This window comes from Solanum stenotomum, chromosome 1 (assembly GCF_019186545.1).
Source record: "Solanum stenotomum isolate F172 chromosome 1, ASM1918654v1, whole genome shotgun sequence".
NCBI classification, from domain to species: domain Eukaryota; kingdom Viridiplantae; phylum Streptophyta; class Magnoliopsida; order Solanales; family Solanaceae; genus Solanum; species Solanum stenotomum.
Window position 1 is genome coordinate 28,750,834 of NC_064282.1, and position 25,505 is coordinate 28,776,338.

Below are 25,505 nucleotides of genomic sequence, written 5' to 3' on the forward strand. Positions count from 1 at the left end.
CCTAATTTGATAAGTTTTACAGATCTTCCATTAAAAGAAAGGAAGATAAAGTGGTGGTACACTTGACCTTGATGTTAAGGTATACCATACAAAAAACGATAAATTTCAAAGATATGACAATGAGCTTATAATGTAAACTTATGAAGCACATACAAATGATTAATATATTTCTTGAAAAGAATGTGGCTTGTGATAAACACCATGAATACTCGATCATTCTGAAAGTGAATGAGTCGAGATATGATAAAAACATTATGGATTGAATACCTGCCACAACTCTTCTCTATGGAAATTTTGAGAAAAATAAAATAAGATTATTTTGAAATAAACAGTCATTGATTGTGTACCTTTGCACAGCAAAAATATTGTGATATATTTTTATAAACTAACAAAAGGAAAAAAAAATGATCCTTGCCAATAAAAATTATAGGAATTCAAAATTAAAATTAGAGCAAATCCAATGATGCGATGAACAAGAAAAAAATACGAAAGTATTATCACATTTGCACCCAAGGAAGGAATTTTGGAAAAATAGGAGAAGACAGAGGCCAAATTAGAACAAAAAACTTGAGTTTTTGATTTAATTAATTTTAAATTGGGATTAATAAATGGTCATCTACTTCTATTTAAGATATATGTATCTAGACGTCGTAAATACATGTAATATATTTTTATAAACTAACAAAAGGAAAAACGAAAGAAATGATTCTCGCTTATAAAGATTATAGGAATTCAAAATTAAAATTACAGCAAATTCATGATGCAGGGAACAAGAAAAAAAATATGAAAGCATTATCATATTTGCACCCAAGGAAGGATATTTGGAAAAATTGGAAAAGACAAAGGCCAAACTAGAACAAAAATCTTGAATTCTTAATTTAATTCATTTTAAATTTGGATTAATATGTGGTCATCTACTCCTATTTAAAATATATGTATATGGACATCGTAAATACATGTATTTAGGGATTAAAATATGGTAGACATTGTAATATCAAAAACTAACTAGCAAACAAGTAATTAACCCCTAAACTAGTGAAATTTGTGTTGTGTGTGCGAAAAAAAAAACAGTTGACTCTCTAAATTCCATCTACATATCATATAAATTACGACAAAAGAAATAACATATATTAAACGTGTGTTGACATGGGCTTTTATGTATCTAGTACAAACTAGAAGGGTTGGAAGTGCAATTCTTTTCAAGAAAATCACAAGAGCAAAGGCACAAAATACAATTATGGGGGAAATAAAGGAGCTGAAATCGCAAACGCCAAGGCACGGCGCATAGCAGCTTGTTGCCTAGTTCAGTTATCCACAAAGCAGAGACGCAGCTTGTTTTTCCCTCTTCTGTAGTCAAAGCAGCAGAAGAAGAAAGCTTCAAACTTTCAAATGAATGGAGGCCACTTTTTTTCCTAAACGCATCACTGCTTCGAATTCAGTTGTCTTTGCCCTTGCTAGAGCCAAAATGGCAATGCAAACCTCTTCTTATAAGGTTCTTTTTTATGAGTTTTCTTGTTAAATAAAAGTTGTCATTTTGATGGGTTTCATTGCTTTTCCTAAATTTCTTATTAATATGAATCTTATGAATGTCATTTTAGTCGACTATTGAAAAAAATGACAGCTTTATGCCGTCAAGATTTAATTTTTCTTTGGTTAATTGTAACTTTGTCGCCAGAAGGGATTAAGTATCAATTGGGGTGTCAATTTATTGTGTATATCTGCATAATGGATTGTTGCCTCTACTCATATTTTTTTTGTAAAGAGTCTTGAATATTGTTATAATACTGGCTGCTTGATCAGGAGCTCGTCTTTCTAATTGAGCTATTATTCTGTTCTTTACTTATTCTTAATGTGATCATTCATTTGTTGGAAGTAACTTTCTTTCCCAGAAGGAATAGGACCAATTGGCGTTGCTTTATTTTGTGTATCTGCTTAAGTGTTGTTGCTTCACCCATTTTTCCTATGATTATTGTTGGCATGCTAGATGCTTGATGAAATGCCACTCTTTTACACTTCATATTTGAGCAGCTATATATTCTTTGCTTCCACCTACTTATATCGTGGTTGATTTCTTTGAATGTTGTGGCATATTCATTTACACTTCATGTGGCTGATGTAGAATCTTTTATATTGCTCAGCTTTGGTCATTAAAGAGTTGCTCATCCTTAAGGGAAACCACTTCAGTTAGCCTGTTAAATTTAAGGAGTAGCTCTTCTGCTAGAGTTTTCTCTCTTATGAACATGACCCGCTACTCTACCTACTCCAATGATGATTCTTGTCTCTCCGGGAAGAGGAGGTCACGTGGACCAGTAATGGCGGCCAAGAAAAGGTCTGAAGGTAGGGAAAGTGACTTGACTTTGCTGGACAATATGGTTTTCTGAATACAAAATGAACGTAGGCTATATTTAGTTACTAGTCACTTTGGTTGTTGCTGACAAGATGCAGCGTTGTAAACTGACTGGCCTGCTTGATATTGTCCACTGTTCAGGGGCTAAGCAGGATGATGGGAAATACAAGGACACAGTTGATCTTCCAAAAACTGCCTTTGGCTTGCGAGCAAATTCCACAGTTAGGGAACCTGAACTTCAGAAAATATGGGATGACAACCAGGTTTTTAAAAGAGTTGTTGACAGGAACAATGGGGTGAGTGCTCGAAGACTGACTTAAGCGTCTTTACAAATGATAATTGCTTTTGACTAATGCTTAGAGTTTCTTGATAGGGCACTTTCGTTCTGCATGATGGACCTCCTTATGCAAATGGTGACTTACACATGGGACATGCTCTGAATAAAATCTTGAAGGACATTATTAATCGTTATAAGGTTCGTATGTAAGCTCACCCTTTTGTAGTTCTTTTTGCTGTATGTGCATTGAACTAAGTAGAAACACATTTGGTGGTTTTCTTTGGTGGTTAGCTTTCAAGCAGCGATAGTACTTTAGCTTGTTGTGTGCTGATGAGTAAATTCTTGATTGGGACATTTGGATTTAGGTATCAAGTTATGAACAGTCACTGCTTTGACCATTCGGGTAGATCATATTTGATTTGCCATGTTTGATTATAGGTAATCCGTTGAGAGTGTTGAGCCTGTGAGTTACTCACTTTCAAGTCTTGATCTGATAACATGGAACATTTTACTGGTAATGAGCCCTGTTGAGATACTTTGAGATTCATCTGTGGAAATTCTCTGTTGAGTTAAATCATTTTGTGATAGTGAAACCCCTCATCATAAAGTTAATTCCGTTCTTTTCACCATACTTGATAAACATAAGTCCTTCATTAAGGCTTCATAAAGTGATGTCATTGTGTAGCTCTTGGGACAGATAAAAGGTGAATCTTCTGCAGTATCAGATGAAACATACTTTATAAGTAGGTGTTTGGACATGAACTGGAAATCATGATTTGAAATCATTGATTTGGGTAGAGATTGATTTGAAGTTGAAATTTTGTTTGCACATGCAAAACCCCACAGTCTCTGAAATCTATCAAAACTTTCCAATATACAATATAACCAAATGAGCAAACCATAGCTCATATGGTATCTAAATATCTTAAGGTGCTGCATTAATAAATCGCCTACAACCATGTTCCTTGTATAAATAAATGCTTGAGAATACACGCTGTTACTTGCTGAATAAAGGTTGTAGAAGAAAGCAGGCTGAGTGTATGGTCAGAAGGCTGCATTAATAAATCGCCTACAAACATCAACCTCAGTCACTTCCTTACTGGAGCCTGAAAATGAACATGGCAAGTTGAGCCAAAACAAACCTGAGTGTATGTAGCTCACAATGCGGCGCACTGCATTTTCACCCCTCATCAGGTGGGAAAACAAACAAAGATGGTAGAGAAAGATAAATCCTTCTATATCTTACAGAGTGGAACATAAATGAAGACTAGCTGTGCTTTATCTAATTTCTATAGTCGTTGGTGTTGTCAGATAATTTGGCAAAATATTTCTTTTACTTCTCAGTTTTCACTTAGCAATATTACATGATTTGCCTACATAGTTTGAGATGTAGTATAATATCACCTGCTTTTATCAATTAGATTTGGATAAACAGATCGTTTTGCATCAATGTTGGCTAGCCTAAGCTCATGAAACAATCAGGTTATTATCCGTGAATCTTTAGGTAAGATTTATAGTTTCGTCTGCTGTTATCAACTAGATTTGGATAAACCGATCGTTTTGCATCCAGGTTGGCTAGCTTAAGCACATGAAACAAGCAGGTTACTACCTGTGAATCTTTAGATAAGAGTTGTAGTGGACAAATAAATAAGAAAAAGAAAGGTTTTAAGGCTTTAACATGAGGCTGCTTCAAAATTTTAACATTTCAAAGTGCTATGATAGCTGTAGTATTGTTCAGTCTAGTTGATGTCTAGTGTGATCTCTGTTGCCTAAATTTTGTTATATGGACTCATCAGTCAAGTGAACACTATTGTGAGTTAACAATTGATTCTCATAGGCTACCTTCCAGGCATTTCTGGTGCCCACAATTATGTTGTGTTTTACTAATTATGTCAAAGTTGAAATGCTCTCTTTAGAATTAACAGCTGTCACGGTGTCACCCCTGCACGTATTTCATATCTGTCTATTAGATTTTTTGTCATATCTCATTAGTCCTTCTGTTTTTTCAGCTTCTTCAAAACTTTAGAGTTCAGTATGTTCCAGGTTGGGATTGCCATGGCTTACCAATTGAATTAAAAGGTAAACATCATTGCTTGTGCAGCTTCAGTTAAGTTTGTTTAATATTCCTGTGCTTAACTCTGGATAGTTAATATATGAGACTAGTCTATGTTAGCAGACCTAACCAGCAGTTACTGAGAATGTGCTTACCAAAGTTGGCTTTATCCTTAAAGAGTACCAATTTGGTGAAGTACTTTGCCTCTGGGCTACTTCAATTGTTATATTCAAGAAGCAGACATTAGTTGTTGCTAAAGCATTTCTGATGCAAAATACCTTGTCCGAATTTCCAAAAATTGTGAACCAATTACAAATCGAAGTTGCAGATGCCAGATGGTTGCCTGTGCTTTACATATAGCTTTACTTAGGGTCGATTACAATTCTTTGATTGACTTTTGTTGTCCTTTGCCTACTCTCTTTTTGATTCTTTGACTTAGCTACACTGGTATTTCTCAAAATTATAGATCATGTGTACTTCTGGTTGTCTTTTTCCTGATCAAAACCAATCTCTGAGACAATTTCCATGTTTCTTTGAGATGTAAGAAACGTAGAGCTATTATTGGTTTGAGAGCTTGTAGTCCCAAGTACAACCATGGGATAACATCCACTGTTTCCCTTGAATCCAATTGATTGTTTTTTTCCTTGGTTCCTGATTAGAAAGTGTGCCACAACCTTCTCCTCAGTGAAGCCTGGTCCTTTTGTGTAGAAGGTATAATAGGGAGTACTGCAGAGTCTCTGTGGAAACACCATCTGCCTAAAGTTCTTTTCTTTCACATGCTTTATCAGGTCCTTATGATTAGCAAGCTGGCATTCTCATGCTACTCCATCTTATTCCTTAAACTATTTGGCAAGACTATGCTTTGGGAAAATGTAACTTCTTATTCTGAGTGTCTTGATTCATGCTGTACCTTATAAAAAAGAAGATTTTTATAATTCATGCTGAAATATCTGGATTGTGGATAAAAGATATGGAATAAGGGTACCAAAATTTTAGAACATACTCGTATGCTTTCTCCTTGTAAAAAGAAGAAGATATACTCATATGCTTCTCTGTTCCGTCTGTGCCCCCTAATTTGTATTTTGGTGGCATGACAGCTTATTTTAACTTCAGTGTTACAGTCACTAGACGATGATGCCAGAAAGGAGCTTACACCTCTAAAATTGAGAAACAAGGCAGCCAAATTTGCAAAATCAACTGTGCAGAGTCAGATGGCATCATTTAAGGTTGTTTATATTTTGCTACTTCCTGTTCTGTATTCTTTCATCATTGACCTTCTATTCCTCCTTTCTTGTTATTCTGCTTTATTCCTAATGCTAACATCTATGGTCCTGAGATGCATGCAGCGCTACGGAGTATGGGCTGACTGGGATCAGCACTATCTAACTCTTCACCCAGAATATGAAGCTGCACAGGTATGGTTACTGCAATTCTTATAGCCCCTTCAATGTGTTTAGCTGAATCTCCCATAGTTCTGCTCTTATGATTGGCCAAACTTTTCTGGTTTGCTTCTGCACTATATGTTTTGTGTGCCTTCTATTTCTTTCCTTGTTATGTAAGCTACCACTAGTGCTTTCTCTTTGACGAGTAAATTGCATGTTTTTCTTTTTTATATTGACAATAATTATTCAAGCCAGTCTTACAAAGATCTTTTTTCCTGCTTGATGCTTCTCTACTAGATTGAAGTATTTGGCCAGATGGCAATTCAAGGTTTTATATACAGAGGCAGGAAACCAGTTCATTGGAGTCCCTCATCTCGAACTGCACTTGCAGAGGCTGAACTAGAGGTATTTGAACTTGTAAATTGTTGCTTTTTCTCGAAGAATCCTACTTTCTATGCGACTGTTGATTTGACCTGGGAGGTTGGTAGAACTTGAATGATTGACAAGGCAGTGGATTCTGCTATTTTTTGGCAGATGAAGGTGAAACCTCGTAAGTTGTCTGGGTAATAGTACAGTCTGGGTCATATCATTGTTGTATTTCCCATTTTATTTTTACTAGAAGAAATTTGGTCTGGTTAATGTCTCCTCTCCTTTTGTTTGATTTGAAATATATTATATCATAAGTAATTTACTGGAAAGGCTGAACATCGTTACTTTGACCTGCTATTCATGTAGTTATATGAATATGTCTCTACATATGTGTTTTTGTATATGTATATATTTTGTTTGTGTGTATATACATGGTTCTCTCTGACATCAATGAAGTTTATATGCAGTATAATGAGGAGCATGTGTCAAAGAGCATGTATGCTATTTTCAGACTAGTTGGTGTACCAGCTTCATGTGACTCATTGAAAGAATTCTTGCCCAATCTATGCTTGGCAATTTGGACAACAACTCCTTGGACAATACCAGCTAATGCTGGTAAGGTGTTTTGCGAAATCATCACAGTTTGAACTTTTCCGCCTTTTCTTTAACTAGTCCAACTTAGAAAAGGTGTTATGCTTCGAATTTATTAGCTGGAACTTTTCATCTAGCATAAGACAGTGGAACTAAGGCTTCGAGTAAAATATTTCCTGCTGGACAGTGGTAGTTCTATGTTCAAGATATTGTATTTGTCACTGTTGTAAAATGACACATAAAAACACGAAATGGTTAACTATAATCTGGGAAAAATTGTCTAAGATAAGTGTGCATGATTTGGCACTGCACGACATAGCCATTTATGAATTGAGTATATAAAAACACCCAAACACCAGATATTGCTGATGCGATTCACTCATGAGCTAGCTTTTGAGGCTAAGTTAGGCCCAAGGTCCATTTCTTCACATGGTATCCTCGCCAAACCCATCGATCCCTGTTGTGTTTTTCAGTGTTGGGCATTCGTGTTATGTTATCCACACTCCAGTTGTTTAGACGTACAGGGGGTGTTAAGTCCTACATTCACTGAGGAAATGGTTTATGGTCTTCTTATATTGTCTTCTGCTATTCTCTCCTTGTGATCTAGCTATTGGGTTGAGCTAGACCCAAGGTCCGCTTCTTCACAATTGAGTTTATATCCGTTGCTTAGTGAGATTGAGCTTTTCACTTATTATTTCTGTTATTGCTTTATATTTTGAGGAATCTGCTTCTTGGGGGAGTATCATTTGCTGAACCGGGTTAGTGTGTATTTCAGTGTCCATCTTTATGCTACATCCTTTTTCCTGCCTTTTTGTGAGAAGTAAATATATGAACTAGATAAAGTTGTGTCTGTGAAAGGCTTAAGTAACCAATGTTTGATTTGTTCTCAAATTTCAGAATTTGGAAGCATTTCGGGTTTGCGAGGTTGCACTATAGTTTGGCATGCTAAATATATTTTCCTTTTCAAGTGAAGTTCTTGTTTTGCTTTAAAATTGAATTTATTTAGCACAGTCCATTCTCTCAACAAAATATAAGTGCTGCTAGTCTTTTATCATGTGAAGTTTTGCTTGGCTTTTCTATAGTTAAGGCTCATCAAGTCATGGTATGGAAATTCATTTTTTCCATTTCTGTTCATATATTGAGGTACAACTATTGTCTAATAATATATGTGGGGGTTTGCAGCTGTTGCGGTAAATAACAAGCTTCAATATGCCATTGTTGAAGTTTCCTCAGCCTCTGTAGATGGTTCTACATCTTCTGGTGATGGAAAGAAGAGGTTTGGAAATTTCATGAAGGGCGATAAAAGTCTACATCTTATTGTAGCTCTGGACCTTGTATCAACATTAGAATCAAAATGGGGCTTGAAGCTTACCTTGAAGAAAACAGTTCTGGGTTCAGATCTTGAAAATTGCAGGTGAAGTGTTGATCTTGTAAGCTTGGTTGTCCCAACTTATTATTTTATGCTGCCATATACAATTCAAATGGTAGCACCCTAAGGCGTGGCCTAGTGGTCAATGAGCTGGGAGAAGAACCACGAGGTTTCAGGTTCATATCTCAGCTCTGCTGATGCAAAAAAACACTAAGTGATTTGTTTCCATTTGCCTAAGCTTTGGTGGGATTAACCGGTACCTATGCTGGTGGGAGGTAGCAGGTACCCGGAGGAATAATCGAGGTGCGCGCAAGCTGGCCCGAACATCATTGTTTAGAATTTTTTTTTCAAATGGTATATTTCCATTATTTTTCACGAGTATATTCTGTCAAAAGTCCATGTTAAAGGATGGACCTTATGTATAAACCATGTGGTCCGATAGTTCATGACGAAGTTGTCAATACTGTTCTGCATGAGTTGGTTATCAAAAAAACAAAATACTGTTGTCCATGAGTTTCTCACACTTGTTACTAGAGAGGAATTGTTTATTACTTCAGAAACCTACTTCCAACTTTTCTCAGGTACACCCATCCTATAGATAGCCGGGAATGCCCCATTGTCGTTGGTGGTGATTACATTACAACAGAGTCAGGAACTGGATTAGTTCATACCGCACCTGGTCATGGACAGGAAGATTATGTTACCGGCTTGAAATACGGTTTGCCTTTAGTTTCCCCTGTTGACGATGATGGGGTATTTACAGAAGAAGCTGGACAATTTAGGGGGCTTGATGTGCTTGGCAATGGCAATGTTGCTGTTATTGATTACTTGGATGAACACCTGTCAATGGTTATGGTAGAGCCATACAGTAAGTGGTTTTTTCAGTGCCTATTCCGGATGTCTGCAACCTATAAGTCTCCTGTGATTCATTAAATATTGTTGATATTCTTTCTGAATCTAATCCTTGTTTTCTCTTCTAATAAATAAATGTTGTGCAGAACACAAATACCCTTATGACTGGAGAACAAAGAAGCCTACTATATTCAGGGCTACTGAACAATGGTTTGCATCAGTGGAAGGATTTCGTGATGCTGCAATGGATGCAATCAACCAAGTAACATGGATTCCTTCTCAGGTATTTGTTATACTTCTTAGGCTCTCAGATTTGTTGAAGATGGCATCTGGTCCTCTAGTGGCTTTGTAACTGAATAATATGATTCTGTCCAGGCAGTAAACCGTATTTCTGCTATGACATCTGGCCGCTCTGATTGGTGTATATCACGCCAAAGGACATGGGGAGTCCCCATTCCAGTTTTTTACCATGTTGAATCAAAGGAGCCACTGATGAATGAAGAGACTATCGATCATATCAAATGTAAATCCCTCATGTTGTGATTTCCTGTACTTCTCTGTTACGCTGGATTTTTATAGGAGCATGATAATTTCTCTGATCAAGTACATGTATTTTCATTCATAAAATGTGGCTAAGCTGGACGTATACAAGGGGTATACCAAAAGGTAAAGAATCTACAAAAGGATATGATTCTCTATAAACTCCACCCAATCATCTATACAACTAGGAAATTTCTGTTCACACCAAAAGAAAATAAGGGAACGGAGACTACTCTATAGTCTAGAGATACTCGACTCTACACCTTCAAAAGCTCTCTCATTTCTTTCTCTTTAAACTATTCACATTAAAGCAAGTAGAATCACATTCCAGCCCTTCATTTTCTCTTCCTTCTCCTGCTCTTCAATCTGAACATCAAATCTTTCATAGTATTTGGCATTTCCGACTGAGTGCCAGGTTAAAACCAGGCAAATAAATTGAAACCGAGGGAGTATTAAATATTAAAATCTTTAGTTTGTGTTTAGAATATTCTAATGTTAACCTCACACCGAATCATGATTTTGCAGCTATAATTTCCCAAAAAGGAAGTGATGCATGGTGGTACATGGCAGTGGAGGAATTACTTCCTGAGAAATATCGCGATAAAGCATCAAACTATGAAAAAGGGACTGATACAATGGATGTCTGGTTTGACTCAGGTGATATAGCTTCTTTCGGTACTCTACCTGTTGAACTAGCTCAAACAATTTCCTTTGTGGGGATAAATGTTGATCATTGATTGTTTGAAACTTTATGGCACCATGGTTAAAATCTAATCATCTATTAGTTTCTACTTTGCTTCTTCTTGTATTTGGAAAGCAACCTCATCTATTCATCAATACTAGAGTGTGTTTGGGTTAATTTTAAAGTTTGGTTAAACTAGCTTTGTAAGAACTTTTTGGGTTATTTTAGAATTGCTAGTACTCTTCACTTTCGGTGCTGCACCTGTGTCGAAAAGACATGGGTATAGGTCCATACCGGATCTGGTCAATCGATCTTGGTTACTTTGACCAATATTGGAAATCAAAACAAAAGCTAGGGTGAAACAAATTTAGGCATATGCCTTTTCGAAGAAAATAAAAATAAATTTAGGCATATGTTCGTTAATATCATTAAAAGATACTTTTATTAAGAAGTCAACAACCAGAAGATACTTTAAAGTTATTTACAGGTCAACATCTCTATTGAATGTTGGAAAAAAAACATCACTATTGAATGTGCAATGAACTGAAGAAGTCTATCATGACCTCTCATTTGCAATAGCCAAAAAATTGTTAGGAGCATATGTACTAAATAATAATTACTGATTCAAACTTGCTCTAAAATATTCATGCATTCCTTTCCATTCAAGTAGTCCATAAATTAGGCATATTTATATAAATCTATTCGTAGATGTTTGAAATAGTTTAAGCCAAATTAGTGAAGACTTTCCATTCTCGATTCAATTACCGCTATTCTCGCTAAAGCTCGAAAATGTCCGCCTGTAAGTTCCTTTGTCGTTAGAAAAAAAAAGAGATATTATTTTATATTTGAATTTCTTCCTTTTTCTCTCCAACACTTTCTTTGGTCAACAATCAACTAAAGTCCCGCACCCGTATTCGTACCTAGATCTGTACCCCCAAATCTTAAAATTTAGTATTCGAACACTGAAGGTTGATCAGCAGAACACCAGAACCTTAGTATTAATTGTTTGCTGAATTTCTTGTTCTATCAAGATCAAGCCCAGTGTTTTGGGAAGCGAGAAGCGGAAAAAAGCGTCGAGGGATCGCTTCACAGAAGCGAGAAGCGAAGCGCGCACTTTTTTTAAGTAAAGTGATATTTAGTATAAAAATAAAAAAAATATTAAATAACTGAATAGAGGTAATATATTCTTAGATTAAAAGTAAATAGATAGTCAATAATCCTCATAAGTCATAACATATAAAGTAAAAACATAATTAAATCACAAAAAATGCAGCAATAAAAATATAGAAAAACACACAGCAGCAACCACAAAAAAAACAAAAAAAACAGTAGCAGATCAGTCGCAGCAGCCTCGCAGAGAAGAAGAAGAAAAGAAGAAGAAGAAGAAGAAGAAGAAGAAGAAGAAGAAGAAGAAGAAGAGAACTTACAGCAGTGGCCTGGCAGCAACCAAAAATAGAAAAAACCGTCGCAGAGCAGTTGCAAAGAAGAACAGAAGAAGAGAAGAAGAAGAGAACTTACAGCAGCNAGTCAATAATCCTCATAAGTCATAACATATAAAGTAAAAACATAATTAAATCACAAAAAATGCAGCAATAAAAATATAGAAAAACACACAGCAGCAACTAAAAAAAAAAACAAAAAAAACAGCGCAGCAGCCTCGCAGAGAAGAAGAAGAGAAGAAGAAGAAGAAGAAGAAGAAGAAGAAGAAGAGGAGAAGAGAACTTACAGCAGTGGCCTGGCAGCAACCAAAAATAGAAAAAAACGTCGCAGAGCAGTTGCAAAGAAGAATGGAAGAAGAGAAGAAGAAGAGAACTTACACCAGCAGTCGCAGCAGTCCAAAAAATAAATTTGAAGTTGCGAAAGAGGTATGTGAAGTCGCGTACGGATTTCAGAAATTTAGAAAAAAAAGACCTTATAGTTTTTTTGAAAAAAACCCTAATTAGCGCTTTTTCAAATTAAGCGCGCTTTTTCACACTTTCGCTTTTCTTGCGCTTCTCGCTTCTACAGTAGAAGCGAGCGCTTTTTCAATGTTGCCTCGCTTCAGGCAGGGGCTTCGCTTCGCCACGCCTCGCGCTTTAAGCGCGCTTTTCCTCACTTTTTATAACACTGATCAAGCCCTTGTTTATCCTTGGTCATTTCTTGAAGTTGGTGTAATTAATTCTAATGTGTTTTTTGAACTCTAGAATGCATGTGACTACCAACTCTCTTTGTATTGCTTCTTGATCATCTTGCTGGTGGCATGCTTATTGGAATTATGTACACGGACTTTCTGAAATGTCTCTCCAATAGTCGGCCAGTCAAGAACTCGCATGTCTAGAAGATGTAAGTAGCGGTAATAAGGATACTGAGATGAATGCGTGGGTATACTAGGAGAGATATGATTAGGAACAAAGATATTTGAGATAAGGCAAGAGTGACCTTCATGGTGGACAAGATGACTGAGTTGAAGCTGAGATGGTTCGGGCACGTGAAGAGGAGATCCTTTAATGTCCCAGTGAGGAGGTGTGATAAGTTTTCTATGGTAGGTCTTAGGAGAGCAGATGTAGGCCGAAGAAATATTGAGGAGATGTGATTAGATAGAACATGACACATCTGCAGCTCAACGAGAACATGATCCTAGATAGGAGGATATGGAAGTCGAGGATTAGGGCAGAAGGTCAGTAGGTAGTCGAGTGTTGTCTAGTTTTCCTTATCAGTATTATTATTAGTACTCTCCTGCTGGCTGCTACCGTATTATTCTCTTTTATTATTACCTGGTGTTGCTCTGCTTCAGTTATCATACTGTTTGTTGTTGCTATTGTTCTTTTCTCCATTATTTTCTATATGGTTTCTTCACTATTGTATTTCCTTTATTTATTGATCTTGATATGCTTTACTTGATGCAAGGGTCTATAGGAAACCTCTCTACCTTCACAAGGTAGGGGAGGGGTAAGGCTGCATACACACCATCCTCCCCCGGCCCACTTGTGGGATTACACTTCCCTTTTCTTCCATCCTTCTCTCTCTCTATTTTTTCCTTTTTGTGTCTTCTCTATTATTGTTGTCTTTTCCTTCTCTCCCCAGACCCCATTTTTTTTTGAGATAAGGGTAACTTTTCTCTCCCCAGACCCCATTGTGGGATTACACTAGTATGTTGTTGCTTCTCTGTTGTTTCTTTGATGTTTAGAAAGGTTGGGGGATTGACCCATATCCATGTGTGCCTTTATTGTTGTTTGTCACTTGAAATAATTCGAAGTCCTGAAAGAACCCAACTGAGTGTCAGGCTAAGTCAAGTGGACTTGACTACCACCACAAAGTTCTTGAAAAGAAATTAAACCTCTGTCAGCCAAAGTTCAGCTTTAGCTGTCTAACTATATTTCATGTTTAGGCCCTTATGTAATTTTTCTTTAGCACTAGGATTATAAATTAACCCCTCTTTACACAGGTTCCTCGTGGGCTGCGGTGCTGGACAAAAGAGAAAGCCTTAATTACCCTGCAGATTTGTATCTTGAGGGGACAGATCAGCATCGTGGTTGGTTCCAGAGTTCCTTATTAACAAGTATTGCTACAAAAGGTAAGGGGCATTTGAAGTCCTGTTCTTGATCCTTTGTAGTATTAGTTAAGAAAATTTAGAGTATCTTTTATTAGTCTCTTTTTTCTCCCATGGAAAATATCAAGCTCGGCTATGAGAAGTAGGAAAAGAACAGAGTTATGTTTGAACGTCCAGGGGAATTGGTGATCCCCTTAAACTCTTTTGTCTCTATGGATCTTTAATTTCTACATCTGAAACTATGACTATATTCTCTACTCTCTGCTATTATTGATAAAGGTCTCTCTCTCTCTTGCCCCACTATGTGGACTTCATCCATAGACCTATAGTGTACCATCTTTTTCTCCTTAAAAAACAGCGGTAAGTTATACTCTGAAAGAGGCTAAAGGATTTGGAGAAACTCTTGGAAATTGGAGACATTGGCAGATGATGTAAAAGAAGCAAATTGTCAAAATACTTAATACGGGATCGTAGTACATGACAGTAATTACCGATTTCATTATTTTTAGGTTTTGGTTCTTCGACCTTCTAATAATTCTTACATTTACCAGTTTCAAAAAAAAATTTCTTCATTGCATGTCATAATTGCAGGTCAGGCCCCTTATCATGGTGTTATTACACATGGATTTGTACTGGATGAGAGGGGGTTGAAAATGAGCAAATCTTTGGGAAATGTTGTTGATCCAAGGATGGTGATTGAAGGAGGGAAAAACCAGAAGGTATGTTTCCAATTTACAGCAATTTTTGTGCAAATCAACATGTTCTTGCCAAGAAATGACATCTCTACTTTTCGTTTGACAGGAAAATCCTCCATATAGTGCTGATGTCTTAAGGCTTTGGGTTTCAAGTGTAGACTATACTGGCGACATGCTAATTGGACCTCAAGTCCTTCGTCAAATGTCTGACATATACCGGAAATTGCGAGGAACACTCCGATTCCTTCTAGCAAATCTCCATGATTGGAAAGTAGGTTGAACAATCTCAATTGATGCCATTTTCAAATGAAAATGTTTACGCACATATTCTGATTATATTTGCAGCATCATCTTCTTTTTCCGCTAAGCTCTCTCTCTCTCTCTCTCTTTCTCACACACACACACGCGCGCGCGCACACAAACAAACACCTAGAGCATTTGAAATCCGTGTCATAGATGATCCCTCTTATGCTCGACTCTTGAACTGAGTATTACTTTTACTTGTTAAAGTTGATTTTATTAATTATCTTGATTCTTGAATTAGATGTTCAACTTGACATGGTAGTTTTGGAAGTTGAAGTTTTATTTGAAATGTTCTTTCTGCAGGCTGATTATACAGTCCCGTATAGTGATCTTCCAATGATTGATCAGCATGCATTATACCAGCTTGCTAATGTTGTGAACAACATTAGAGAGAGCTATGATGGTTATCAGTTTTTCAAAATATTTCAGGTATGGTTTCTTTAAAAGCCAAGTTGATGTTTCAAGTTCCTGAAATGTGATGGCTCTTAAACTTTGGTTACCTGGAAAAAGGAACTTGTATGCTTGAAGATAGTAAGAGAGTGTATTTTGAAGAAAAGGAGGAGCTTAACAGTTTCTGTTATGTGCAAGAGTGGGAGGGTCTGAGTCATGGTTTAAACTATGTGCGTTAGTCTTAGTGCATCTGCAGATGATAATATGGCTGCAACTAGCAGATTAGTTGTGTTGTATCTGTGTTTCAATGTGAACTAATTGTTTAGGTAGACGTGGCACTTTAGCAGCGATGTTTAATGATGTAAACACCATTTCTATTACCAGTCACAGTAAACGTCAAGTCTTTCATCACTAACTCTGCCAAAGTTTCAGAAGGTTAAAGGCTGAAGTTTTCCTTCTTGTTCTAGTTTTACTTGATAGTTATACGATGGTTAAAAAAAAATCAAACTTGATATCATGTGAAGTCTGAAGAAACTAGAAACTAAACTGAGATTCTTTATTCAAGTATATAAACCATGTCAGTTCCCCCAAAAAAAGAAAGAACCATTTCAGCCACCAATCAGACATCGAAGTCAAGATCCTGCCCAAAGTTTCAGAGTGTAAAATCTGAAGTTCTCTAGAGACTGTCAGCTCGCTGCAGTTGTACTTCGTAGTGTGGAGCACTAAAGATTGTTGAAGAGTTCTGGCTGCATGGAGGATATTTTGGGAAAATGATCAAGGCTTAGCACTAGAAGTATGGAAGAAAACATTTGTTCAACAGATGAAAAAGGTAATACAGAAGAAAAAATAGAAGGTCAATATCGAAGTCCTTAAGATTGATGACAAGGAACATAACACACCAATCCTGTTGAATACAATGATTTTTATCCAGCGAAGGAGCATTTCCTTAACTTTTTTTGAGAAAGTAAGGAGAAGGGGAGGGGAGCCTTGGAGTAATAGTAAAGTTGTCTCTGAGTAACCTATAGGTCATGTAGGCTACCCACACCAAACTCCCTTGGGGTGTGGTTTTTCCCTAAACCCTGCGTGAATGCGGCACGCTTTGTGTACAGGCCTACAGGGTTGCCCTTTTTGTTGTTGAGAAAAGTAACGATGTTATTGATATTGCATAACACCAAGATGTACTGACAAATATGTACAAGTAGAGCAAAAAGAAAAAATATTCCTAAAATCATGTAAGGATTCCATGAATCCTAACAGTTATTCATCCTCATTTACAATTCCTTTCCACACCAAAATTAAAACAAAATTATAAAATAAACTTAAATCTTTATGAAAGAGTTAACAGTATCTTCAAAGCACCTTATGTTTCTTTTTGTCCAAATGATCCACCAGATGCAGGATATTCATCCTCATGTACAATTGTTTCTACGCCAAAAGTAAAATGAAATTATAAAATAAACTTAATTTTTATGAAACGGTTAGCATTATCTTCAAAAACCTTATGTTTCTTTTTGTCCAAATGATCCACCAGATGCAGACTGGTCTTAAATTCCACCACTAGTGGATGTGTATTTCTATAAGCGCTAGATGAAAAACTATCAACTTGTTAGGAGTTAGTTTTGGCTTGCCAATAGCATTACTGGTGGATATTTCTGCAAAACAGGGAGGGAATGGATTGATTATTATCTAGTGCTATGTTGGATCACTTCTGAAACAGAATAGCTTGAATATTTCCAATGGAAGGTAACCTAATTTAGCTGAGAATGTAGGTACAAAAGCAGCAAATTGTATTTGTTGGAAATGTAGTTGCAGCTGTGTCAAGGCCTAGTGTAAAAATGAGGGAGGAGGTTTAGCTGCTATAAAGTGGCTGCTGCTGCTGGTGTGTGTGTGTGTGTGAGAGAGAGAGAGAGAGAGAGGGGCCGGAATAGATTGAAGCAAAGACACAGTAGCAATTTCTTGTCAATATTATGGCAAGAAGATAACAAGGATCCTACAAAAGATTTGACATATTACTCCAGTAAAATGCAATCTTTGTCAGATAAATGATTACGGTCTTTAACAATATGTAGCATTATTTCTTGTCAATATTATGGCAATCTTTGTCAAAATGAATTTGATTATCAGCTGATGGTCACAGTTGTTTTGATACTTATTTACTACTTTCATCCCTTTAATAGCTGACATCCATTTTTATGTTATTATTTTTAATGTCCGTGCAGGTGATTCAGCGCTTTGTGATAGTTGACCTCTCAAACTTCTATCTTGATGTCGCGAAGGATCGGCTTTATGTTGGGTAATACATGTTGCATCTCTACATACTCTCACCTTTTGTTCTCTTCCAAGCTTGTCTAATGTTTCAAGTGCTGGATTTTTTTTAAAAAAATAACAAAAGAATATAAAACAAAGCAAAGACATCATGCTACCATATTAAAAGAGCTTTAAATATTGTAATTATGAAAGATTCATTTTTCAGTTTTGGCCCCTCTTTGTATAAGGTACTTCTGATGGTGGCCTCTGTTGAACCTGCAATTCGGTTTGTAGACTTGATTTATCCCGAAGTTGCCTTTTGGCTCGTTATCTATTAAACCCATTCAAATGCCATCAAAATGAGCTGTATTTAGGTACTTTTTATACAATATTTTGGAAAGAAGAAAAATAATCAGAAGAAGTTATACCAAATGAGATCTGCTGCTGGTAGGGGAGGACCAAAAGTGCACCAATATTGCAAACATGAGGTACTATTAGTGCTCCATGTGAAAACTCAAGGATGACTTTGAGTCTTAACCCAAAGATGAGGGACTATTTTGGGTCTTTTCTCAACTTGAGATCCCAGCTACTTCTCTTAGGGAAGTTAGTATTCTCAGACCTCAATTCTTGACTCAGTGTCATCATTTTACAGGTACTATGTCCCGTGTATGAGTTATATGAGTTCTGAAAGATCTTCTGAAAATTGACTTTGTGTGGCGGATTGCGTACATTGCTCTTCCTTTACATTGAGGCTTCTGCTGCTATGGACTTTCTTTATATTAGAAATTGTAGGCCAAGAGCTTTGAATCCAGCTTTCTGCTCGTTACATGAACTACAGCTTGTATTGAAAGCTTAGTCAGATGCTAGTGTAAATTGGTTGAGTTGCAGTTAAAAATGCATGCTTAAGTCAACATATGTTGCAGAGAAGAGGAATTACTATGTGCAGTAGATTTGTTTTCTGTGAAAATTCTCAGGAATCTGCAGATCATCTGTTTTCGCATTGCAATCATACAAAGCAGTTACGTGATCTGTTCCTGAATATGAGTGGTGTGCAACAAATGATGCCAAAGAATGTGAAAGGCCTATTGGTTTGTTGGCGGAATCAGAAAGTCAGGAAATAATTAACACAAATCTGGAAAACCATACCTCTCTGCATCTTTTGGACTATTTGGTTGGAAAGAAATAAGAGAAATTTTGAGAATCAGAAGAATCATTCTTTTGTTAAAACTTAAAAATAGAGTCTTCAATGTGTACTTTTGGTGTAGGGTAAATCTGGTAGAAGACTTAGTTCAGTACATGGATTCTATAGAAGTTTTGAGATTGTAACAGATACAACAGTGCTGTAGTTTGTATGCTTTGAGTACTTTCTTGGTACATTTTTAATGAATTTTACACTACCTAATAATTTTTTTTTTGTTATTTTCAGGGGGAGTGCAAGTTTTACAAGGAGGAGTTGTCAAACAGTCCTTGAAGCCCATCTGCTTTCAATAGGAAGGATAATTGCTCCTATCTTACCCCATTTGGCTGAGGATATGTGGCAGCATCTTCCTTTTCAGTATACGGCTGAAGATGGGCATGTTGCTAAATTTGTTTTTGAGTCAAGATGGCCTGAACTAGATGCAGAATACCTTTCCTTTCCAGGGGAAGAAGTTGACTTTTGGGGAAAAATTCTTGAGGTAACTGCTATACATCTGAGCCAGCTAACCCACATAGTTTGGCCCAATACTTTTATCTGTTACCAGTTGGTTAAACTTAAGTTTGGCCTAGTATTCCAATCTGGCGACCAGTTGCTTAAGGAAGCTCAAAGGGGGCTGATATCTGTTTATCTATGATGCCATACAAGAAATCCACAGCGCAGATTGGTAGCTTTAAATTTGAGGGAGCAAATGATTGTCCATGACATCAGATTCTATTTTGTTTAATAATTTAAACTATTCGTGGTTTCATTCATGCTGCCAGACAGAGCCTATTTTCTTTCTATTGAATTGTCACTATCTTCAGGCTACTTATCCAATCATTTTCTGATCATGACAATTTGAACAACTATGACCAGCTAAGGACGGAAGTTAACAAAGCATTAGAAGTAGCTCGAAGTGGAAAGTTGATTGGTTCCAGTTTAGAGGCCAAGTTGTATCTCCATTGTTCTAATGAAAGCCTGGCTGAGAGACTAAACAAAATGTGTGAACCTACAAATGAGGCAGATGCTTTACATCGCATATTTATAACATCTCAGGTATACTGCAGTACTCATTTTAACTTTGTATAGTTTGGACTCATGCTCAAGATTCTATAGGTCTTGGTATAAATGTGTCCGTTACTTGTCTTTTATGAGTACCTGCCTTCCCCTCTTTTTAGTGTTAGCTCACTTGAGACTGAAACAAACTAAATTGGATCCGCTTGAAAACCTACTTCTGAGTTGACACCAGTCATATTTTTTGGGTTGGTTACACTTGCAACAAATATTGGTCATCTTTTCAGCTGAATTTCGTTACACACGTGTGGTAGTAGTCTTAAAACGTGAAATACTCTCTGTTTAGGTATTCTAGGCCTCCATAACAGAAATGTCTTCTTTGAGCGCATAATGTAAGTGGTTTTCTTGATTTTATACATCTTATGAGTGCATTCTTGCAATTTTCGTAGGTGGAGATTCTCAACTCATTGCAAGATGAAAGGATTAAAGATGTTCAGTACACTGGAGAATACCTCATGGAAGAAGGGGACAAAATCTGGATTGGTGTATCTCGTGCAAATGGCTCGAAATGTGACAGATGCTGGAATTATTCACCTCAAGTAGGTTCTTTTACTGAGCATCCTTTGCTATGTGGCCGCTGTCACACCGTGGTTATCAGTCTGCAAGCTCGTGATCTTGATGATTTATCCAAGGTCACACACAGTGAAGCAAAGGAGGCTATAGCACAATGAACTTAATCAATATATCATGATCCACAAATCTGGAGGTTTACAGCTACTACAAGCTGTAATTCTTGTGTCTTCAAAAAATTTTAATTTCATTACCAAATATGAGGCATCAACCGAAGTCTTTCATGTAATTCATTAGAATAGAGAAAGAAAAACACAGAGATATCTTTTTTTTATAAGTTAGGATAGTATTTTTGTACATGCATTGATGAATAGAAAGATAGTGATTTAACTGGTATTGTGATGTTTTTTGTAATCGATTTGATTCAGACCTTATTTAACAAATCCAACAGTATATTACAGGATTATTTTTAGACATTGCTTTATTTTATTTTATTGTTACTGTTACCACTTCAACTGAAGGATTAATTGAATATAATAAGCCCAAGTCACAACCTGATGCAGTCAATTTTCAGCAAATAAATTGTCTTATTAAATGTAATACAAAATTAGTACGATTAAGTAATTTTTTGAACTAAATAATTAAAAATAAACTCATTTGCAGCCAATTTTTAGTAATCCCTCCCGCCATTTAATATATGACCGTTTGGGTGAAAACATTTGCCCCCAATTTTGAAAATCCCTACTCTCTGTATCGCAAAACCCTCCGATTCTGTAATTTTGTAGGTTCCTGCCGTGGACGGCGATCCTTCTCTCACCGGCGGCGAAATTGAATCGGACGATTGCCAGGTTTCTTCTGTTCTCTTTCTGATTCTTCTTTCTTCACTCTGCAACCCAATGTTGTTTTTGTAAAAACTGAGAATTTCGAAGAAATTATGAAAATTTAACCAAATCACATCATTTATGTTTCTTTTGATATCTTGTTTCAGTAGTTTATTTTATTCGTCAATTTGATGTGGTGGGAGCTTAGTCTATTTTGAAGGATTGCCCTATTCTGCTGCTTTATATATACTTTGGATAGGTGGTAGAAAGAGACATTAAAGAAATGTGGAAATTGATATGAAGAAGGGACTAACGTTTTGCACAATTTTGAATTTGTTTTGTTCATTATTTCAAGAACAATTAACTGTTTCTCCTGGTGAATACAGTAATATGGGCGAATTTCCTTTCCTCCGATAGAATCTTAAACATGTCAAGAAATATTGCGCGTCTAATTTCAATTTACTTTTATAGTAATATCGAGTCAAAACTGTTTTAACAAAAATAGTGCATTTCATTCATCTCCGAAAAGTGTTACAGCTGATATGAGGGGAACATACAAAGCATGGTATACCTCTTAACTGCTTTGGGAAATAGCTAAATGATATCTTCATTACAATTGAGATGATTCAAATGCCTATGGGAGAAGAGAATCTAGTCCTATACAGGACTTCTACATCATTTATACAAAATTTGGACTTTTGAGGGTTCAAATGTGGAGTCAACTGGTGTTTGTTCCCTAGTGGATTGTTTTTGCAATGCATATCGTTAACTGGTGTTTGTTCCCTAATGGATTGTTTTCCTTTTTGTCAAATAAACCTCTAGAGCAGATTTAGCTCTTATATATTTGTAGTTGGAATTTTTCCTTTCTTCTCTAATAATTTTACCCTTTTTTTCACCAGAATTAACCATGGTTTCCATCAAGCTAAACTCGAAAAGGCACAGACTTGAAGATCCAGCTGAAATTGCGAGCTCAAGCACGAACCCTTGTAACAAAAATGAGGTACAAAGTCCAACAACTCCAGATCCAATGGTTGGGGTTTCAGGCAGTAAAAATCAAGAAAGACATCAGTTATTTGGTAATGACTTGAAGCAAGTCCATCTAGATGATGTGAAACTTAAACCTACCATAGCCAAGTTTGTATCTGGTTTGGGTGCACTAGCATCATCAATCCAAGTTGAGGCTATTCATGTGAAACGTTCCAGTTTTGTTTACGAAACAAAGTTGCAATCTTTCAATCTCCTTGCAAATGCCATGACGAAAAAATGCAATGATAATGCTGTTCTGAAGATTGGTTGGTATGGAGCTTCCAAGGAAGAAATCACTGACATAATTACTAATGGCTTTATTCCATCAAGTTATCGTCATGGAGTTCAGTTTTCTGCTTATGATTACCCTCTTGATTGTCTCCAAACTGCTATTCAAGACAAAGATGGACTAAGACATATATTGATTTGCCAAGTGATAGTAGGAAAAATTGAAGTTGTCACTCCTGGTTCAGGACAGTTTCAACCTAGTTCTGAGGATCTTGATTCTGGGGTTGACAATTTACTATCCCCAAGAAAGCATACTGTTTGGAGTTGTCACTTGAATACTCATATCCTCCCTTTAGGCATAATCAGTTTCAGAGTTTCTCCTCATTCAAGTTAGTGAAGTAGCAGGAAACAATGTGTTGATTGAACTCATGAAGTCCCTTTGTTCTGATCAGGTAAATCATCACAACCTCTTCACTGAAGCAGTCATTAGTTGTCGTCCTGTACTATTAAAAACTCGTTACAGTTCATGGGGTATTTCTCCCTTAAAATTCATGGTAGTGTCAGTTTGTCAATTGACTAACCACATGGTCACTTAAAGCAACAGAGCGATGCAAAGCAAGGGATTGGTTATCTGTTCAAGTCCATGGATCGTGTTGCTTTTTTGTTTTTCTATTTTAGATACATTATCTAACTTTTTCACTCTTCATTCTGCAGCGTATTTAACTCAGCGAAGACTGCCAGAGCAATAATTATACAAGGATTCTCTGTTACCGTGGATTGCTGACTTTACATATTAGTTTGTGTAGCAGATCCTTCTTTTACTTCCCCCCCGGTCCATTGGTAGAAGTCACTAGTATAACAGTTTTTAGTTGTTTGTAGGAGTAACAACTGTTGTTGATAGTTTCGTATTTTCTGATGCTTTGTCCTTGTATCTAAGGTGGTGATGTTCACCTGTAATGCCCTCACATGGTTGTCTTTAACCTTTCTATCAGTGACGAATACTATTTTTCCTTTCCAAAGTGTATATTCTTGAATTGCTATTCCAACAAAAATATGCCTACAATAAGGATGTATTGGTACAACCAACAAGGGATGTGGTAGAGTGGTAAATACTCATTTATTCTTAACATGAGTTTCCCTAGGTACGGAGTCATCTTTGTTAGGGAGCGCTCCACCCCAATGTGGGACTTCCTAGCGCGAGTCAAGATTTTAGTCTCGTCCTTTGAAATCAATACAAAGAACCCTCAGATGATGAATGATACCTTGTCGCGAATGGAATTTTCAAGTTTTAAATTCCAGAAAGATTTTCTTGTTGAGTTTTAAAGGTGTGAACAAGAAATAAAGGGTTGTGACCGTTTGAAAGGTTGTGCCTTTTCCCAAGTGTTGTGACCTTTGTGAAAGGTTGTCTTCTTTCCAAAGATTTGTGACCTTTACCCTTTGTTGGCTATAATTAGAGAGGCTTTCTCTCATTTTTCTGCATCAAATTCTTCCCTTCTCTTGCATACATTTCTTACAAAATAAAATCGATCGATCGTGTCTGTGTGTGTGATTCGTTGCTGTCATTTTGAGTTCGTTGAAATTATTGAAGTTTGAGGTACCGCTACTTCTTTAATGGTTAACCCGTTTTATCTTGGGAGGAATTAATCTGCAACCTCGGGTACTTGAGGGGATTAAATTTCTTAAGGACACACAGTACGTGGAATCTGTGGACTGGGATAGTTCTTTGTTTTTTCTTTTCATCTTTTATTATTTCTGGTTTGCTAATCTGAATACAGGAGATGACAAGCTTAAGAAATTTAATTGTTGGTATTTTCTATGGTAAGAAAATTACTTTTGTTTTTTGTGTTCTTTTTATTAAGAAAAACAGGATGAAAAAGAGAATTATTTTATCAAATGATAAAAGAGATTTGGGATGAATTAGTACTACTTTAATATGTTCGAGTATATTTTATGTAGTAAGTTTTCCTTGGATGGGTAAGATTATCTTTTATTTTCTTCCCAAGTGCATTGCACCCCTTCAGTTTTCTTTTCAATGAGAAAAAATTTTTTGTGCATAAAGGTTTAGATGAACACTTTACTTATTTTTCCTATATTCTTGATTTTATATAACTATGAGAAGAAGTAAATGAACATATGTTGTCTCCTAACAATATTTGAACATGAGTTTAGTTTCTTGTTGAAATTAAATGTCTTCTTGAGGAAAATAGAAATATAATGGATACTGAGAAATGAAAAAAAAATAGCAAGAAAAGTGACTTGCGTGGAGTCATTGCTGATAGATAGAATATGATTCAATGAGAGTAAAAATCAGGTTCTATCTTTATTTCCCTTGATTTTTTTTTCTATCCTTTATAAGTTATGAGAGATTTATTTCATAAATGTTAGGATAGATGGTCATTATGTGATGATCTCAGAATATGTCTTTATTATGATTAATATGTATTCTGTTTAGAGGGGGAATTTTTTTTTTTGTAGTTTTCTACTCCATGTGAAATTTGATTTTGTTTGACTTTTGGAGACTAAAATCTTCTGACTTTTTTTTTACTCCTTTGGTCTGAAAAATATAAGAACTTCATGAACAAATCAGATTGTGCATTGGTTTAAAGAATATAAAACTATACCAATTTGTTAAATACTCTGTTTGAATGAATATTCTGACTTGAAGAGTACAAAATCTTCGTCAAGAATATTAAGGCTAAATGATTTGAAAAGGATACAATCTTCATTTTAGCAGTGTTGTATTTGAGCTTTCTACAGATTAAAACCTTTTTTTGATTTACTACTTTATCTGAATGTGAAACTGATTCAAAGAATATAAAAACTTCATCAGAATTCAAGGTTCATTCGGTTAACGATTAGAAGAATATAAAACCTTCATCGTTAAACTAGAAACAAGTTGTATAAAGATTGAATCTTTATTGTTAGTATTCTAAATACTAAGTGGTCTGTCTAGTTGTGACAGAAAGGAAAAAAAATTACTAGTAACATAAAACTAGTGATTTTTGTGCCTGCAATGGGTGTTTCTATGGATTAAATCTCCAAA

The 25,505-nt window shown here is 36.1% G+C and overlaps 1 protein-coding gene across 1 annotated transcript; it reads left to right on the forward strand.

The window, feature by feature from the left end:
- Positions 1-1,241: 1,241 nt before the first annotated feature.
- On the forward strand, positions 1,242-20,853 carry LOC125853261 (isoleucine--tRNA ligase, chloroplastic/mitochondrial). The gene is made up of 22 exons (XM_049532930.1): positions 1,242-1,492; positions 2,139-2,337; positions 2,489-2,643; positions 2,721-2,822; positions 4,634-4,703; positions 5,791-5,903; positions 6,024-6,092; positions 6,357-6,464; positions 6,896-7,043; positions 8,202-8,433; positions 8,970-9,256; positions 9,387-9,523; positions 9,616-9,763; positions 10,306-10,437; positions 13,887-14,015; positions 14,583-14,710; positions 14,793-14,957; positions 15,293-15,418; positions 17,599-17,672; positions 19,053-19,302; positions 19,680-19,859; positions 20,267-20,853. Exons 1-22 carry the CDS (start codon positions 1,394-1,396, stop codon positions 20,546-20,548), a joined length of 3,333 nt encoding a protein of 1,110 aa, XP_049388887.1. The 5' UTR covers positions 1,242-1,393; the 3' UTR covers positions 20,549-20,853.
- Positions 20,854-25,505: the final 4,652 nt, after the last annotated feature.

Excerpts from the sequence above, each read along its gene's own strand:
- LOC125853261 (XM_049532930.1), top strand. The coding sequence starts at position 1,394 with ATGGAGGCCACTTTTTTTCCTAAACGCATCACTGCTTCGAATTCAGTT. Across the intron at positions 1,493-2,138 it reads TGCAAACCTCTTCTTATAAG|CTTTGGTCATTAAAGAGTTG; the intron begins GTTCTTTTTTAT and ends TATATTGCTCAG. Across the intron at positions 14,711-14,792 it reads AAGGAGGGAAAAACCAGAAG|GAAAATCCTCCATATAGTGC; the intron begins GTATGTTTCCAA and ends TTCGTTTGACAG.